General features: G+C 41.7%; 1 protein-coding gene across 10 annotated transcripts in view; it reads left to right on the top strand.

Annotated features, from left to right (window-relative positions):
- The window catches only part of LOC121594537 (SCY1-like protein 2), a 99,338-nt gene that overhangs the window by 18,656 nt on the left and 63,010 nt on the right, over positions 1–17,672 (top strand). For all 10 annotated transcript variants that reach the window (XR_006004991.1, XM_041917910.1, XM_041917913.1 and 7 more), the window contains exon 3: positions 187–1,279. Coding sequence is in view for 9 of the 10 variants with exons in the window: in XM_041917910.1 (XP_041773844.1) it covers positions 1,103–1,279 (177 nt within the window). In the remaining variant the exon portion in view is untranslated. The remainder of the gene's footprint in view (positions 1–186; positions 1,280–17,672) is intronic.

The raw sequence follows: 17,672 nt of genomic DNA, 5'->3' as shown, positions 1-17,672 counted from the left end.
CAATGTAACTTATTGAAATTTAAATTTACACTGAATTTAATCAGTACAAGAAACATTACAGCATTTCTGTTAATACATTACGGCAGTAATTACAAACACTTGCAAATCCATTTACTCCTCTTGTTTATTTGCATTGCAATTAAATTTCATTTCATAACTTTGCCATTTCTCGTTCCTTTTCCTTAGAATCTTCATCACATTTCATCAGCGGAAGGTCAACGCGTTCGGCATTAATGTAAAACACATTTCGCCATCTCATCCTTCGGTACTACCGTGCAACAACTCGCGCGCAAAAAAAAATCTCATAGAATTAAGCCATCCCGTGCTATTTAAAGCGCAAACTTCCGTCTCGCCAGGAAGTGTCAGGATACGGCCGGGCATCGGGCACCAGTTCTAATTTGAAACACGAAGGTCCATCAAAACGAGCGATTCGCAAAGATCCTCGTACCCAATTCACGCCGGTTCCATTTTTATATTGTTTCACCTTTTACCAAATCAAAAGCCCCCCAGCAGTTACGCCGACCCGAACGACCGTAAAAGGGATAATGAGCCTTGAGGTGGAATGATGATTCAGGCTCAATATTAATCATACCTTTCTGGTCTACGGTTTGCTGGACGTATCAGTGCCAGTGCGGGGAAAGGAAGCAGCGGACTCGAACGACTCCATACGCACGTCTACCGGGAAATGCAAAGCAGGACTCGCTCCGTTGAGCTGGCCGTTTGATTGAGCTGGAGAAACTTTTACACGAAGCAAGCAACGGAGAACCTGGCATAGCTTGCTTCTCTTCTGTACGTGGACAAACACACACAGTCGAAGCACGGAGTGGGCCGAAATTAAAGCAAAACATACACCTTCCTGTACATAGACGCGGATCGCAAGCCTCTACCCCAGCTACTAATTACCGACTCTGGCGATATTTTGCTCCGGAGCCGGTAGTGATTCCCACCGCAAAAGGAACGCTCTGCTGACGCTGACATTGGCCGACAGGGCGGAAGGGGCAGAACCTGCTCGCCTGGGTCGGTTACTCACACGACGTTTCGACGGTTGTCGCCCGCAGTGTCCAAGCAAGCAGTCAACATTCCGCTATTTCAATTAAATGTTATGCCGGCCGCGACCATGTTTTCCAAGTTCAAAAGTGCCACCACCAGTGCGCCGCCCCAAAACCCCTACGATAACAATCCCATCACGCAGTACTTTGAAATTGGAAAACAGGTCGCCTGCGCCGGCCCGGAACTGATCTGGAAGATACACGAGGGCTACCGGAAAACGGATGGCAAGGTAAGTGTCTGTTTGAGTGTATGTATATGGTGATGGAATGTTTTACATTTTCAGTCATATTTTCATTTCTGTTCATCATTTTTGACACTATGGTGTTAGAATCAAATTGCAGAGCGCATTTATCTAATATAGACATGTTTTGAAATGTGTATATTGAATTATATATTTATCGGTCACATTAATCAGCTGGCTTGAATTTTCCATTTCTACATCGTTGCTTCAAATATTAGTTGATGAATTGTGTATAATCATACATACAATTCATTTCATACGTTCATTCGAGCAAATAAACACTATACATCTCATAACTTTGGCATTAGGGTTTCTGCTTGAAAACTGTGCTTATATGTGTTTTACATTACAACACGTCTTTTTAAATGATTTTCAATTTATCTTGACAAAATAAATCTCATGCAGTAAAAAAAAAAACATTCATGGGTTTACCACTTGAACCGGGCAAAAAATTCGCATTTCTTTCCTGCTTTTAAGGATGAAATATCGACATTGAAGTTTTAAGGCTTTAAGGGACGCCAAATGTTTAACTCGATATAAGAAACTAGTTGGAGTTACAGCATCCTATACAGTTTGTTATCTATCCGATCTTTTCCCTCATAGATAAATTGATAAAGCCTGTCGTTCGGCGCTGTTAGTGAAATAGAAACAAATATATGATGAGCGGTTCCGTGGTACCGACGGCAACATATTGGTCGTGGATTCAAATCTAGAATGCACTGTCGCCCCGAGGAAGGACTGATTATCCTGCTGTGCATTCGTGAATTAGCCTCGAAAGCCAGTATAAGCCGGCGTGTCTGCGTGGAACGTAACGAAAACATGTAGTAGAAACATGTACCCATTTCTATTTTGCCTTTTATCCGTTGAAATCAATCAAAAACCCATATACAATCCCTGTAACGCACCTATTGATCTTATCAATGTCTTATTAAATTTCTTGTAGCTGCTACATTTGGCTTTGGTTTTTTATTTGTAGCGCGATACAATGGCTGGTATCATTGAATACATATAAACAAGAACATATCACCAGTGCAACAAAATATCGCTGTGAATGTCATCCAAAATTCTAAAAGAAACAAAATCCATGTCAGCGTCACGTACTCAATTATGATAATCATAGGTGATGCTGAAACAGTGGTCATGACCAATACATGCTTGGCCAGTCACTTTATCTTTTTTTACTGTGATCAGTTCTGCAAAATGTAACTAATATTAGTCATGACAGAATCAGACTGAAACAAAATGTCACCGTCACGAGCTGTACTGTGATGATAAGAGGTGAGACTCAAAAAAATTGGTGCGACCATCACATCCTGGGTGACATTTTTGGAACCAGCTCTTGGTCTATCACTTGGTCGCGATATTTTCTGTCAATTGGTTGGGGGGGGAGTAATCCAAAACTGCTATAGGGGGTAATCCAAAAGTCAGTAAAAGCCAACCCCACAAGTGGTATGGGCAGGCCTTGACCGACAACGGTTGTTGGGCCAAAAGAAGAAGATTACGATTGTCATGGAAAATATGCGGTACATTGATGTGGTCCCAAACAATAAAATGAGCTTGGTTTCTTGCTATATCGTTCTAATGCATTATGCTGTATCATTCTACCCAACTGACCATCAAAGCGAACATAGCGAGAAAGCATGCTCATTTTAATGCTTGAGACCACTCGCCAAACATGTCCCAAGAATATCATGATTATCATAGGGAGAAAATGTCATGACCAAGCTCGTGAACAAGAGTTGGATGCTACAAAAAATGTCATCAAGTATGTGTTTGGTTCACCAACTGTTTGGGTTTCACCTCTGATCATCTCAGTTACGTACGTTAACTGACTTGCACTTCGTTTTAGTCTCGACTGAAACAGTGATATTTGGTAGCACTGTACAGAACAACAAATAATCATGATTATGTTTGTGACGGCATTAAGCTCAACTTACAGGGTTTTCGAGGATTATATAGACATGTTCAGCGAGTTGTAGATTCGTTCAGGCATATAATAGACTCTTTCAGCGAGATATAGAATTGTTCGGAAGTAGGCGTAGACATGTTCAGCGATTCTGTAGAGCTGTCATTTGTTTTGTTTACACACTGTGCCGCAGGGTTCAATTTTTCATTCTTAAAAGTCCTAAAAGTAGTTAATAATCATTACCCAAGCTGTTTAATACATAAATTAGTTGAAAAAAGCTTATTTTTTCGAAAACTGTTTGTTTACCTCCTGATGAGAATGATCCAAGCTGCAGTCCAAGGGGTACGAAAGTGACAGCTCTACAGTATAACCGAACATGTCTACGCCTACTTCCGAACAATTCTATATCTCGCTGAAAGAGTCTATTATATGCCTGAACGAATCTACAACTCGCTGAACATGTCTATATAATCCTCGAAAACCCTGTATAAGTCAGAGTATCGCGTTGGACTCAAGCATTCTCATATCGACTTCGGCATGTCGTGACGCACTTTCATTGAGTATAAACAATTACCACCAAGCTATCACTGATATGTTCATTGTTTCCGATGATGACCGTAACGTGATGCTCATGACATTATGCAGCACTGCCACACACCACCGTACTATGCCTTTCCGTGAGTCCTGTTCGATCGGTTGTTCACAAAACACTCTCGTCCTGAGCGCGAGACACATATACACACACTAAGTGGCCTGCGCAATTATACTCATGAACGACGACTAATGGCAGCGAAACTGTCACCACAAGTTCAAGGGTCGGTTCGACTGCCCACAACACTTCCATTTCTACATTCATTCTGCATTCCATTTCCGCTGTCTAGCTTATATGATTTTGTCTTATTTCATTTCTGCATACAACAAACACAAGACCGGAATATATTGTTCAAAATTCTCGAATGTTTGTCCAATGATCACTTCAAAAGATTAATGTAAACCATTCATGTTAGAGTACTTTTGATATTAAATAGTCTCAAATGAAGTAACATCCTGAGCTAATGTTAAAAAACCCTGTAACACTAATCCATATTCCAAATTGCTTTGTAGTGGTCAGTGTCCGTTGGAAAAGATTGCCCTTGACAAGAATGTGGTAGAGTAATTCGTCATACCGTCCAAATAGAAAGCAAACTTCAAATAGAATAATGATGAGTTCGAGTGAAAAGCTTTTTACTATTCACTGGCCAGGGACTTCCTGCAGATACGTCCCAGAAGTGGAAAGCACCAGTCGCCCGCACACACAAATGCACGTGATTACATTACGCTTAATGAAGCAATAAATAATAACTAACCAAGCCCAAAGTACCGGTTACTGCGGCGGTCCAGGACCGACTGCCCTGAATATCTAGTTTTAACCACAAGAAAATTCAATTTCGGGTGTCACAACAAACCGAACCGTTACCACCTCGTCGCTACGCCATGCGAGTACGGCAAGCAAAAGTAATCCTAAAGCACGCTGCAAGTTCCAGCACTGGCCGGAAAAAACTTAGTGACAGATTTATTACTCACTGGGCGGCGCTAGCGGACAGAGACAAAACTTCCTCCATCATTCAGGTAGACTCTGTTATTAGCTCACACGACCCTACGTATCGCTGGTTTCCGTTCCAATGTCCCATTGGTTGTAGACGGAAGGAGTGTTTGTGTTTGACTAAATGGAGCCCCGTAAGTGACAACATGGCTGCTGCCGCACACATATCAACAATTGTGTAGCGCGTGCCGGAAAAAGCGGCTTGATGTAAAAGTTACCGTGCTGCAGACAGTGCAAAAATTTTTCCAGTACGAATGGGTACCATGTTTACTGGTCGTTGATTGGGTTGCCGTTGCAAAGCGGAAAATGGCGTTTTTGGCGCAAAAGAAGTAACAAAGAACAGCTAACTAAATAAAGCGCAAAGTGTGGTGAGCACTTTGAAGCGACGGCAACCGTCGGGCAGCTGTCGGGCAATGTGCTCTGTCCGCAGGCTTTTCTGACGAATTTTGCCCCATCCTGTATGTCGGTGTGTACGATGAAGCGGGAACATGGCGCAAACATACATGCGCGACAAGTAAGAAACCGAATGAAACGTGCCTCTAAAAACAACTCTATTTTTGTGTTGATTCCAGCTTGCCATATGCCCGTACCAGCCCGTCAGCTGGCTTACCTGGCAATCCATTCCGCCCGTACCGAGCAACCTCCGGCGTCGCCTGACACATGCCACAGGTTGTGCCGAAAGCGATTCAGCGCGCGCGCGTGTGTGTGTGTGTGTGTGTGTGTGTGTGTGTGTGTGTGTGTGTGCAGGATCGAGAAAGAAGGCCTGATTTATGCTACCCCGTCGGTGGTTACTGGTGGTGGAAAACCGAAACGGCACAAACATCATTCCACCTCCTGGGTTTCTCCTTGGTTGGTCCCATCCTGGAAAAAGCCAAACGTGGAAGATTAACAATTTACCATTCATCACGCCTCCACCTTGCCTCCCTGGAGCCATGCCTGGTGAGCAAGTGTTCGTGGCGGTGTGTGGTTTTATGCACGAACTTCTTAACCGTACCAGCAGTCCATTCGTCAGTGGCCAGAAATTCCTCGGAAGAAATATAAACCCGCCACACAGCATCCGTAGACAGCAGACACACAGTCACCGAACAACACGAACAACTCGTGGCAACGGTGTGTTTGTGCTGCTTTGAAGCGTTTCTGCCAGGACAGCATCACAGTTGTGTGACTGCTTGCGTGCCTGATCGCATTTCGCTGTAGCTAATTAAATTGCCATCTTTGGCATGCGTCCGCCTTTGACGCGGCCCTTGCTTTCCTTCTTGCTTTGCGGCGCGACTGAAAACAATAAACCACAAACAGGTATACAAACCGCGGCAAAGGCAAAGAGCATTTCGCACTGCGAAAAGCTTTTTTGATTTCGATTTGTTCCGGGCTTTGGCTGTACGGCGATTTGGCTTTGAACACATTGAAGCTGTGTCGATCCCAATCGATACGCGGTCGGAACGGAAGAAAAAATAAAGACATGAGCCAATTCAATAACATTTTACCAAAAGCAGAACGTGCCGGCGGAAATCCTCATCCTCGCCCAGAAGCGTTGCAGCGATGGGGCTGAGAAGCGACCTTCTTCAATCGCACTTATGCACGAAGAAAGCTCGCAAGTCAAAAACCACAGGTTAAACCGTCGTCATCATCAGCATCATCGGCCCTCGTTTCGTTGGTTCATTTTTTTTTGTTAGCCCCCAGGAAAAGAGTGAGCTTAGCATTTTACTCCTTTGCTGTTCGGGTTTCACCTGACACTGGCTCACCGGTGGCAAAAGAACACTTTTCTGTAGAACTCGAAATGAAATGGAAATATCCCAAGGGTATCCCTGCTCGTTGGCTGTAACTCTTGCTTTATCTATCTCTATTTTTCTTTATTTTCAAAGTTTAATCGGAACCAGCTCATTCGTTGGCTGACTGAATTTCTGTTCCATTTTTTATTACCAATCAATAGTGTTTGGTTTGAAATTGGAAAACTTCACAACCGAACCAATTTTTGTGCCAAAAAAAGAATTTTCTTTTTGCAACCCGTGGAATATGTAGTAAGGTTTCTCTTGTGTTTGGCAGTGACGGTGTAATAGTTGTGTTAAATATACCCGCTGCCAGTTACAGATGTCGAAAGCTTTTTTTTGTTTTAGTAGACTTGCTGGTAAGAAATATCATTCACATGGAAACAACTATAGAATGCGGTTCATGTTGTTAAAAGAAAGCATTTATGTTCTATTTCATCTTTCGTTTATCTTCCTAGGGTTTCGAAGAGAGTTTCCTGTAGCTCAAATTGTTCGTATTAAAAACACTTATGTCGGTCGCGATTCAGAAGAGGACAACAATATCTCACAAGATGTATTTTTGAGAAAAATGTATTAATTGTCTGAATTGTGGGTCGTTAGATTGAACAGATAGAATTTGTGTAAGGCACAATTTCTGAACGTGTGATTTTAACGTACTGATGAACCACACTCCCGCACGGTGTTAAAAAGCGTAATTGAGCTTACTGACATCAGCAAAGCAAACACTTGGTCATTCTTATGAGTTAAACTGGTAAATATAATGTTAAAATTATTCATTATTTCATCGTCTTTATGATTTTTACTACTTACTTACTTATCCGGAGCTGCAACCGCTTTGTCGTCTTGGCCTGCCTCAAGAGTGTCTGAAACCCCTCACCCCTTCTTGCCTCTGAGTTTGGGCCTACCACTTCTCCACTGTCCTTGTGGACGGCCTAAAAAGACTTTACGGGCTAGGTCGCCCGTTTCGTCTGGAATGGATTTTTTCGTCCGCTACGCAACGGCGCAGCTTAGCTTAGTTTTCCTCAAGCATGGTTAGTACTTCCACCGCCAATATTCGAATTACAAATTACACGACTTTTGAACGTAACAAGCCCTTATTGTAATGAACTAATCACAGATAATTTCTACATGTTGCCGTAGCTACACTACAGAAATGGAATTTGGCAGATAGCATAAGCCAGTCTTGTAATTAAATATTACTTGTGTCCCTCGACCACTGCAAAGTTTAAAGCTATTGCTAATTATTAACAATGCAGCAACATTTTCCTGACAGCATAATTGCATTGCTAAATTATCACAACAAAATGAAGCTTAAATTAGCCAACTCAGTACCTTCGAGTGACAATATCTGCTGCAGGCAAAGTTTACCGTAACTTTGTCATCTCCTATTTTTCTGTACTCTGTGGCGCTACAATACAATTACACCCCACCCTCTCTCGACTCACACCATCGCAGGAACTAACTTTACGAAGAAACAATATCTCCATTCGAAGCCCGCTAGACGTTGTAGTGATGTTGCAAAAGTGCATTAAGGGAGCAGGTACGTTACTGCTTCGACCCCATCCCAGTGGCAGTAACTTTGTCCCAATTTTTTAATGCAAAATATTGCTGCATTGCATGGCTCACGCTCCGGGCGTACTGTCATATTCTTTGCTGTTGTTGCTGCCTACAAGCACACCAAATAAGGATGACCACCACCAGCAAGGGCAGCCGCACATCACCGCCAATAGTGCGCTACCTGGCATACAAACAAAAACAAAAAAACGCGGGAGACGCGAAATGCTAAACGGTAACGGCCAACGGCTCGGTAAAGTCAATTAAAACTTATAGCTCCCCGACTGACTGACTAAAATTTGCCACCATTCAGCCTCCGCACATCCGTGGGTAGGGTTTCCCCTCGGACCGGCAAACCTGACGGGCAAGACGGGCACAAAAGGTGTTCACAACCGTTACCGGCACAGCAAATCGGGCACAATAGCAACAATCGCACGAGACTGGCGCCCTAGAAATCCCTCAGAAAATGGGAAAACTTTTAACTAAACAATTACTAACGAACCGGTAAAATCAAAGTGTATTAGTTCCGTTCATCAGCTCGGGGGTCGCGGAAAACCCACGGTTTCTCCTCGTCTATATACTTCTTTTCTCTCTCTCTCATCTCTCTTTCTTTCTCTCTTTCTCTCACCCATATTACCATACAATTGGTTTTGGCAGGTGCTGTCATGTTTTGGGCGAACTCGTTCCTCTCTCGCATCGCCGTCGACTACGAGGGCGGCTAAGTTTTCCGTGGCATTTGAAGTGAAGGAATCGTAATAGATTTGGAGGTTTGGTGGTTTGCCAATGTTGTTGCTTCGTATTTGATTTGGATAGTGTGCAAACTGTGACGAGAATAGGTCATCGTAACCGCAACAGCAAATCGAAATTGGCCGCTGTGGGTGGATAAAAATGTTTACCACGGCTAAATAGTTCAATTCTTTCGAATGGAGCTATTTCACGTGAAACCTTTCTGCTTTTAGTACAGAATGTCATTTCACATGAACCAGCAAACGGGAATAAGGCCTTACGACTACATTCGTTTCTCAAACGGAAATAAGGTACGAGTGTTTCGCTGAAATCAAATTATTAGTTATCACGAGTTCAATATTTGGCTTCCATATTCTATGATTGTTCTTAAAACACAACGATTCTCCCCTCCAATTCGGTTTATTAATTCATTTCAAAAGCTTCTCCTGCTCCTATTTACCTGTCCATTTTGCCAACAGCCTCTCCAAAATTCGTATTGTTGGCAGTCAATCTGCTTCGCCGAAAGCTTGAAAACAAGAACCAATCAATTAACCGTAGAGAAAAATAAATTCCTCCCGCCCTGTGCCCCTAGACCATCCGGTTCCCTCACGATCTCGCAAATTAATTGTTTTGCGTTTCATTTGCATTTACCCCCCCCCTCCCCCAACTGCCAACCATCGCCTCGGCTCACCAATCGCTAACCGTGGTAGGTGATCTGGTAATCTTCGATCAATTGTTGTAGTTCGGTTTCCGCAACCCATCGCTAGCGGCATAAATATCCAATTAATCAAAGCTTCAGCAGGGGCAATATCGAATTACATCCCATCGGAAAGAAAACGCGCAATAGCTACGCCAGTGTGGGTTGAATCTTTTATGAAGTGAGTGAGTTTGTTTGCAGCAAAACTAAGAGATGCAGGAAGCAGAAAAGTTAATCAAACGATAATTAATCTTAAGAGCTTAATCCCATTTAACATAACTCGGTGAGGTGGGTTTTTGGATGAGTCGTTAAGGTGTATTATCTAGTTTATAGTGAACTATGCTCGGCCGGTTCGGTCGTATTGCATTTCAACAAGCAAACACAACTTGTAAATTGCTTGCGTATCTAAACCCAGAGTAAAAGATACGACAGTTAGGCGAACCTCTCTCGTCCTAAAACAACTCCGTCAGCGATGTCATTATTTTTTTTACAAATCCACTTACAGACAGCTGCTCATTTTCATCAGCTTCTCCTCGCACAGCGAGTAATGAAAACCAAACATCAAAATACATCATTTTTTTCATCTTTTTGGTATTTGCTGTCACGACTGCCACGTGTATGACCCAATCTCATCTAAATTTGTGTAATTGAACCTGGACTCTTTTCATTTCGCTTTTGCTCATATATGCAAAAAAAAACATACTATTCCAGGCAGCATCATATTTTTGGTCGAGAATCTTTCTTTAATGTCGTTTTTAAGCGCACGTGACCTTAAATAGCGTACAGTAAATAAGGAAAAAATACATAAAAATAAAAACCAGAACCAACCGGGCAGAAGATGAAAAGATAGGCACTGAACAATGTGGTCTCGGTCATGCAGTCGTCGTCTTATGGTCTGACGGTGTATTAGTTTTTATAGACGTTCATACAAGTTGGTTGAACAAAAACCCAAAAAAAGACACTCTTCACAACACCATGACCGTTATCCATACGCCGAGGAATAGGATTCTGCAATAGCGCCGAAAAGCGTAGCTACATCCCCAAAAAGGTTATGTCAATTTACCTTCGAAATGGGAATGATGGGAATGATTCCTGATCCCAAATGCACCGTGAGCATGGCCACTGCTCAAGAAAATTGTGAAAGTAATGATTCTTATGGGCAACCACGCCGATGATGATGATGATGATGTGGATGTTACTCGGGATAACTGATGTTTGTATCATCAGCTTTTTAAGCAATCGTTGTACCGTCGGTCGGTATGAAATCTGACGAATTGCACTCCGAGGGGTTTTGTGCGTTAGCAAAACGGTGAAAATCCATTTACCTCATTTAGGAGAAGGTAGCCAGGGAAAGTTTGGGTTACTTTTGGTCGCTCTTTATGTTTGATCCCGGGAATCCTTGGAAGCCGTAATCTTTACTCAATCTAGGGAACCATTAAAAATGAAGTGAAATATTAGCCTTGCGATGAACTTCATGATAATGGAGGACTTTATTTTTGATACAAATATTATGCTCGTCGTCTATGCCACTGTCTATAGCATATTTTAATCTGTCCATTTTAATGCAACATCAGAGCGTTGGATCTCATCTAGCTAGTCACAGGAAAATGTAATTAAATTAGTCAAAATATGATCAACTGCTTGTAGCTCTCTGAAGCCATAAAAGTACACAGAGAAAAAAATGATAGCACATGTTTAAGTCTGTTTTACAGTACGAATTTTAGTGGTTTTAAGTTCCAAAAATGTTTGAAACAACTGGCCTCTTAAAATTATTGTTATTTCAGTTGTCAGTCATACCTTTAAATGTTGTCTTTGTATCCGCTACCAATCCAACGACTACTGCCAACGGCTCAATTTCTGTGCTTGTTTTTCTTCAGTTCCTCTAACCAAAGAGTGTGAATAATCCGCTACTTACGGGACTACTCTTGCGACCGTTCCCGTTGACCGCGAAACCCTCAAGAGGATCGCATTAGAATTCTCTACAGGACATTCAATTGTTATAACGTACAGCAAGAAAGCTTTAATCTAGCTTTAGCGGCTGCAAGTGAACGTTACTTCCACCGGTTCCATACGGAGGCTTTCAGTTCATCTTACGCTACCAAGTCTCAGGCCCAAATATCCTGAGGGCATCCGGAAGACCCAACGCTTTCCTTTCCACAGCAATGGGCATTCTCCGTTGCAATTCAGCGTCAACATTGTTTTGCAATTTCGTAGTCATAAAGCCATACCCTTGACTTTTGGTCGTAGGACACTGTTGCTGGCGAAAGACATTTGGGTTGACTTTTTCTTGCAGCCCACCTTTCAACCAAGAAACGAGGTGGTTTACTTAGGTTTTAGTTAGTCATGCACGCTAAGCCTCCCTCCAGGGATGTTGGTGTCGTCTGGAAGGAAAAACTGAAACATAAACCAACGGTTCTATTATTATCCTTAGTAACAGCAAGATTTACACGGTGTCATAAAGTAAACCAACAATAATCGCTAGTTGTTATTGACGCTATTGCGCTTTAGTAATTGAAACAAGGAGTATTTCATTAACAGTTATAATTTGGAAATAAGTCTTGTTTCAAGAAATATTACTCTCTAGAATTAAAATCTTTGAAGTCCGACCAGTTATAAGAACTGCATTTGATTCCCATATGCTCATTGAAATATTCATAATATGAATTTACTCTTGAATATGGATAACAATTAAATTTAACATATTAAAACATATTTTTTTACTCATTTAAATCAACTGTTGGTATAATTTTAATGTCAGTATCCATTAGCAGATAATCATCATTATATTACACAGTTTTATAAACTATTCACAAACAAACTATTCATATTACATTTGCCCTTGTGTTACTATCAGTAATCTTATCATTTTTGACCATATGTCAAAGACAAAACAAAACAAAAAATGCTAAGAACAACACTTTGCCGTCCCCTGCAACAGATAGTCCATTTTCGCCCATTTCCCATCCAAATTGATCCGGTCGCATTCTAATAAATGCCAACCACTTGTTGGAAATCCTCCCGCACGAGCAAGCGCCACGAGAAGTAATAAAACTTGACGCCATGGATAAGTACACGACGCCAATATCATTCACTCGGTCCGAGTATTCCCCTGCCGCCTGTTGTCGTATTTGTTTTCTTTTTTGTTCTCCTCCTTTCTATACCACCAAAGATAAAAGCAATAAAAGTCAACCACCAGCCTAAAGCAGCGTCTAACAGCACTGGAGGGGGGGTAGGTCGTCATCTGAGCAGCCTGGTCCGCACCTCCCAGAAGACCATAGCCAAGCCGGCGAAGAAACATGCCAGCAGGTGGGATTTAAAAGCGATGGAAAATGGATATTTTCTGTTTATTTTCTGTACATTGCGCTTCTCTTCCGCGTCGGCCCATGTTTAGGGGTACGCTGTAAGCGAAAGGAAATGAAAAACTTCTCGCGGCCACTACAACATTATTGCGCTTCGGTGGCGGCATATTTATGGCTATCATCATTCGGCACAACTTTTGGCAAGACTTTTCACTGCTTGTTCTTTTCCCCGGCAGACAAGGTTGGAAAGATATTAACGAAATTGTTATGACCGTATCGGGTGACGGAAATTGGGAAGTAGCAGACGGATGTCGGTGCTAACTTGGGTGGAATTATGGATTGTAATCCAACATTTTACTGTAGAATTGGAGAGTCATAGATGTATCGCCGTGAAAGATTAACGTTTTTAATGTGTTTATAAATAATATCCGAATGAATTGATAAAGATATGAAGTAAGATAATATTTTTATCGAGGAATGTCTCGATCTGCATTCTATGTAATGCCTAAAATGTTGGGAATTTTATTTTAAATTTATTTGGTCTATTTTAAATGGAATATAAACTGTGTAGTTTGAATTCATTATTATTGAAAGTTTTCTTGTTGTTACATTAAAACGAGTTAATTTTTGCTAGTTTTGATGAAGTTTTTTTTATTATTTTCTTTTAACTGAAGGAGTGAGCTTTTGACAAGTCCAATCTTAAGTTTTATTAATTGCATAGTGTTCATCCATTCATCTACATCTTTGATAAAACAGTGCTATATGTTATAAATCTAAGATTTTAAATAGCTATGGAATTATTCAACCCCCTTATTTACACTCATAACACACTGTAAGCGTACTAGCACACAAGTACATGTGCGTCAATTAACAACCATCTTGCTGTAATAGAAATGTTTTTCCAATATTTTACACACATAACTAAAATAGCACATTCTTACACGTGCTGAAAATATCTCACACGTTGCCTGGAAATATGACACAATATTCCATGTATTGCCCCCAAGGCAAGAACGCGTGAAGTCAACAAGTAGCCGTCTAGTTTGACAATGGACCAACACCGACCGTGTTCGCACGTCGGCAAGAATTACATGCCAGGTGGTGGCTGTGGTCCCGAAGCAGGCAAAGGGAAGGAGGCCAGATACCGTGACACATTATACGAAATCCAGTTTTCATCCGGTGATGTCATTTTGCACCGCAAGATAAGCCGATGGTTGTAAAAAGGAAAATTCCTGTCATTTTGCCACATCCGCTGGCGACAGGGTGTACAGCTGATGGCTCGCAAACAAATTCTAATCGAGTGTTGAAATCTCACACATACCCAATGCCAAACCCAAAATCCTTGCCGTTGGTGCACATCATCACATCCCACCGGTCCGAACAGCGACTAGCGTGGAGCAAAAATACGACCATACCCCCCTTCGGTTCGCTCGGGGTTTTCCGCATGCTGCGACGCTTCGTTTGACTGGCGATCATCGTACAATATTTGTCATAATTTCCCATGACAGATTACTTTGCACGCTAGCGCCAACCATGATGCTGATGGTGTGTTTGTGTGTATATGTGTGGTGTGTTAGTAATGGCATCTGGCACAGCGCATCGAAGGGTTCCGGTGCTGCAATAGGCCACCCCATTTCACTTGTGTGATACACATTTGCTCGAGATTTATACCAGCGCTAACAAGATATGCGTACCGGGAAGAAGCATCACGGAAATCATCGATATCGCATGACAAGTTGGGTATTGTTCGAGCGCAAAGGCAGGTGTAGGCCGGGATTTCTAACCCACACATATGTCACACTTTCATTTGCTGATGTATCGTTAACATCGGGCGGGACGAAGGAAGGCAATGTAGGCACCCCGTGGGCGAGAATTTCCCTTTAACAAAAGTTTTCCCATAAAGCAGAGACAAATTGTACCATTCAATCATAACTGCAGTCACAGTTTTATCGTGCGGTCTCGATCAAACCGCTAAACTTTTCGTTAGTGCTCAAAACTCGACTGCTGTGCAAGACAAATTGGCTGCAGAAGTTTATTTGAAGTGAATTTACAGTAACGAGTCGAAATATAGAGATTCTCAAGTAGTTGCAGTTTGAAATAGGCTTGTGGAATAAGTTAAATTAATTACCAAAGTAAATCTGAAATAAGTGTTGTGAGTAGTGATTTCAAGATGATTTCGCACAGCAAAAACGTAGCAATATATAAGCAACATTTCATACAAATGTTAGTGTTCTCTTGAAAAAATGAATGAAATAATGAACTTGAACTGCCTTTTATTTATAGTCACCATAATAGATCAAATATCATATAAGCATTCAAAATAAGTAAAATACACAATCTATACGAAAACCAGAGCGTCTGCCAACTGTGCATTGATTTATTTTTCCAGAATAAAACTACTTATACAATTGAGTGATAAAAAAGACTCCCAAAACCGACATGACTCAAAGCATAGAAGAAGATGAGAATGACTAAGTACCGAAGTTGCTGCTGCCTACAATGTATGGTGTAAAAATCAAAACAATCAATTACACTTTTGATAAATCTCTGTTGTACAACTTTAACTGCAAAATGCCCGTCTGGATTGTACATACAACCACAACATATGCCGATTGTAATTTGTCTTTCGGCTAAACTTTCACACCCCAAAGCTCCCGTCACATATGTGACATACGAGTGCGTTGGGATAGGATTTTAGCATATTTACCACCAGAGCATCATTATGACAAATAACCCAGCTTCCTAGCACCTGGCATCAAACGGAATCCGTGTTGATATTTATCACAACCAAATGGTGGTAGAGCAGGCAGGCTGCCCTAACACACGATTACAACATTCATGAACAACCATTAGTCAAATCGTGCGGCTAGAAATTGACTAAAAGTACCTCGATAACTCACTCTACGGAGCACTCCCATCCTTGCGGACCACCGTCGAACAGTGGCAACAGTGGCCTATTCTTCGTCGCGTATGTCCGGAGCTTCCGGTTGATCCGGTTTTATTTTGCACTGCTCTGTGTTTTCTTCTCATTCCTTCTACTGAATCCTTTCGATCGAGTGTCATGAGAATGAAATTATTCATTGAATTCTCACCGGATGCTAAACCATCGGTTGCAAAAAAAGGGTAGATTTCACAGCGAACTCTCCATTTTGCTTGTTCCCTCTTCGCTGTGGAACTGCACAATCACTTCCAAGCATATAAAATGGACCGAAGCGGAATAAGATATTACCTAGGGAATCATTATTTATACATCAAATAGGTCAATTTATATTCTATCGAGGGTAGGAAAGTATGGAACGCTAAGAACGGAAAGACTAAACGAAACACGAATAAGTGAGCTTAGTGAAGTGAGTCCATTTCAATCCGTGAATGGAAAAAAAACCCTGAAAGCATAGATATTTTCAAGTGTATAGAGCGCCCCCCTTACCGATTTGCTTTATATGCAGTTTGTATCAGCGAAACAGGGAGACATAATAGGAAAGCTTGCGAAAAACGACGTCAGCAAGAAGCAATTAAAACTCCAAAGTTACCCACGAACCAAACAATAACAAGCGTAGGATATTTGCTATCAATCCTCCCTCTCTTCCCGTTGCTTTTCTCTTTCTTCCTCTCCCTCCATAACGCGCGTTGGAAAGGAAGAAGAAGAAAAATGCTGACAACAAAATCCCTGATCAATTTTTAAACTTTTTTTCGCTTATAGTTTTTTTTTTATTCTCCTTACTGTAGCTCGTTATTTATTTTGAAAGCATCAATCCTACACAGTGGCGCGAAAAAATAGCAACCATCGTCAGAAACTGACGACGGTTCCTAGAATCTTAAATTTATACACCAATCATGACGCATGTACTTTCTTTCGTGACTAGAGGCTAGAGAAAAGTATATCGAAATGGCAGAAAAATCGTGCATTAGGAAACGATTAACGTAATGCATTGGCGTTTAATGTGTTTACTTAATTTATAAATTGGTAATGGTGAGTTAAACTTTTACAACTTTTGCCAAGCTGGAATTTGCTAGGTAGCCGTCTAAAAGCCGTTTCTTTCTAACGAACGCCATTCATTGCGCTTACCGCCCAAGATCATAATACCAAAAACTTGAGACATTGAAATGGTAAATTTCCCCCCAGTGCCGATGTAGAAACTCTTCCAGGGCGACAAATGCGGAACCGGGATTAAAATTTGAAAGCTCGTTCCCATCCCCAGCCAGAAAAGCTTTCCGCTCGTTTCTCGCAGCTCCAAAATTCATTTCCGGCTTCCGGCCATCGAAAGCGTAAGGGTGTGTGCGCGCGCGCGCGTTTACCCGTGTCTCAGGCGGAAAAGGTGACGAAGCACTATTTGCATTTTACCTCGCACCGACTGTCGATCGCGGCGTCGCACGGGAGACTGCGGTGCAGCACAATGTTCCACCCCGACCCGATGACGACTTTAATGATAATGTTGAACGTGAAGCAATCAACCAAATTGTAGGTGTTTCGATGGTACGACAGCGATAAACGCTGAGTTTTGCGCTGAGTTGAATGAATTAGTTAACTGACGGGGCGGAAAATCGAAGCAATGTGCAACGACGCTGCCAGATGGTCGCACATTCTTTTCGATGCAACATTGGTATGGGGAGGGCGTTGCAAAAGCTTAATTAATGCTGCTATAACGTTAAGTAGCGCCAAAAACCGCATCACAATATCTTTTCATTTTTGAACGTGATACGGCTTCAGATAACCTCCTTTAAACTAGACAATGAAACTGGAAACATTCAATTGATTAAATTAGATTTTGCCGTGCCTTATACACCACCGCACCAACTCTCGTTAATAAACCTAGTTAATAAAATAAATTCGAAACTATTGCTCTGCAGCTT

This window comes from Anopheles merus, chromosome 2L (genome assembly GCF_017562075.2).
Source record: "Anopheles merus strain MAF chromosome 2L, AmerM5.1, whole genome shotgun sequence".
Classification (NCBI taxonomy): domain Eukaryota; kingdom Metazoa; phylum Arthropoda; class Insecta; order Diptera; family Culicidae; genus Anopheles; species Anopheles merus.
This window is presented reverse-complemented; position numbering and strand designations above follow the sequence as displayed.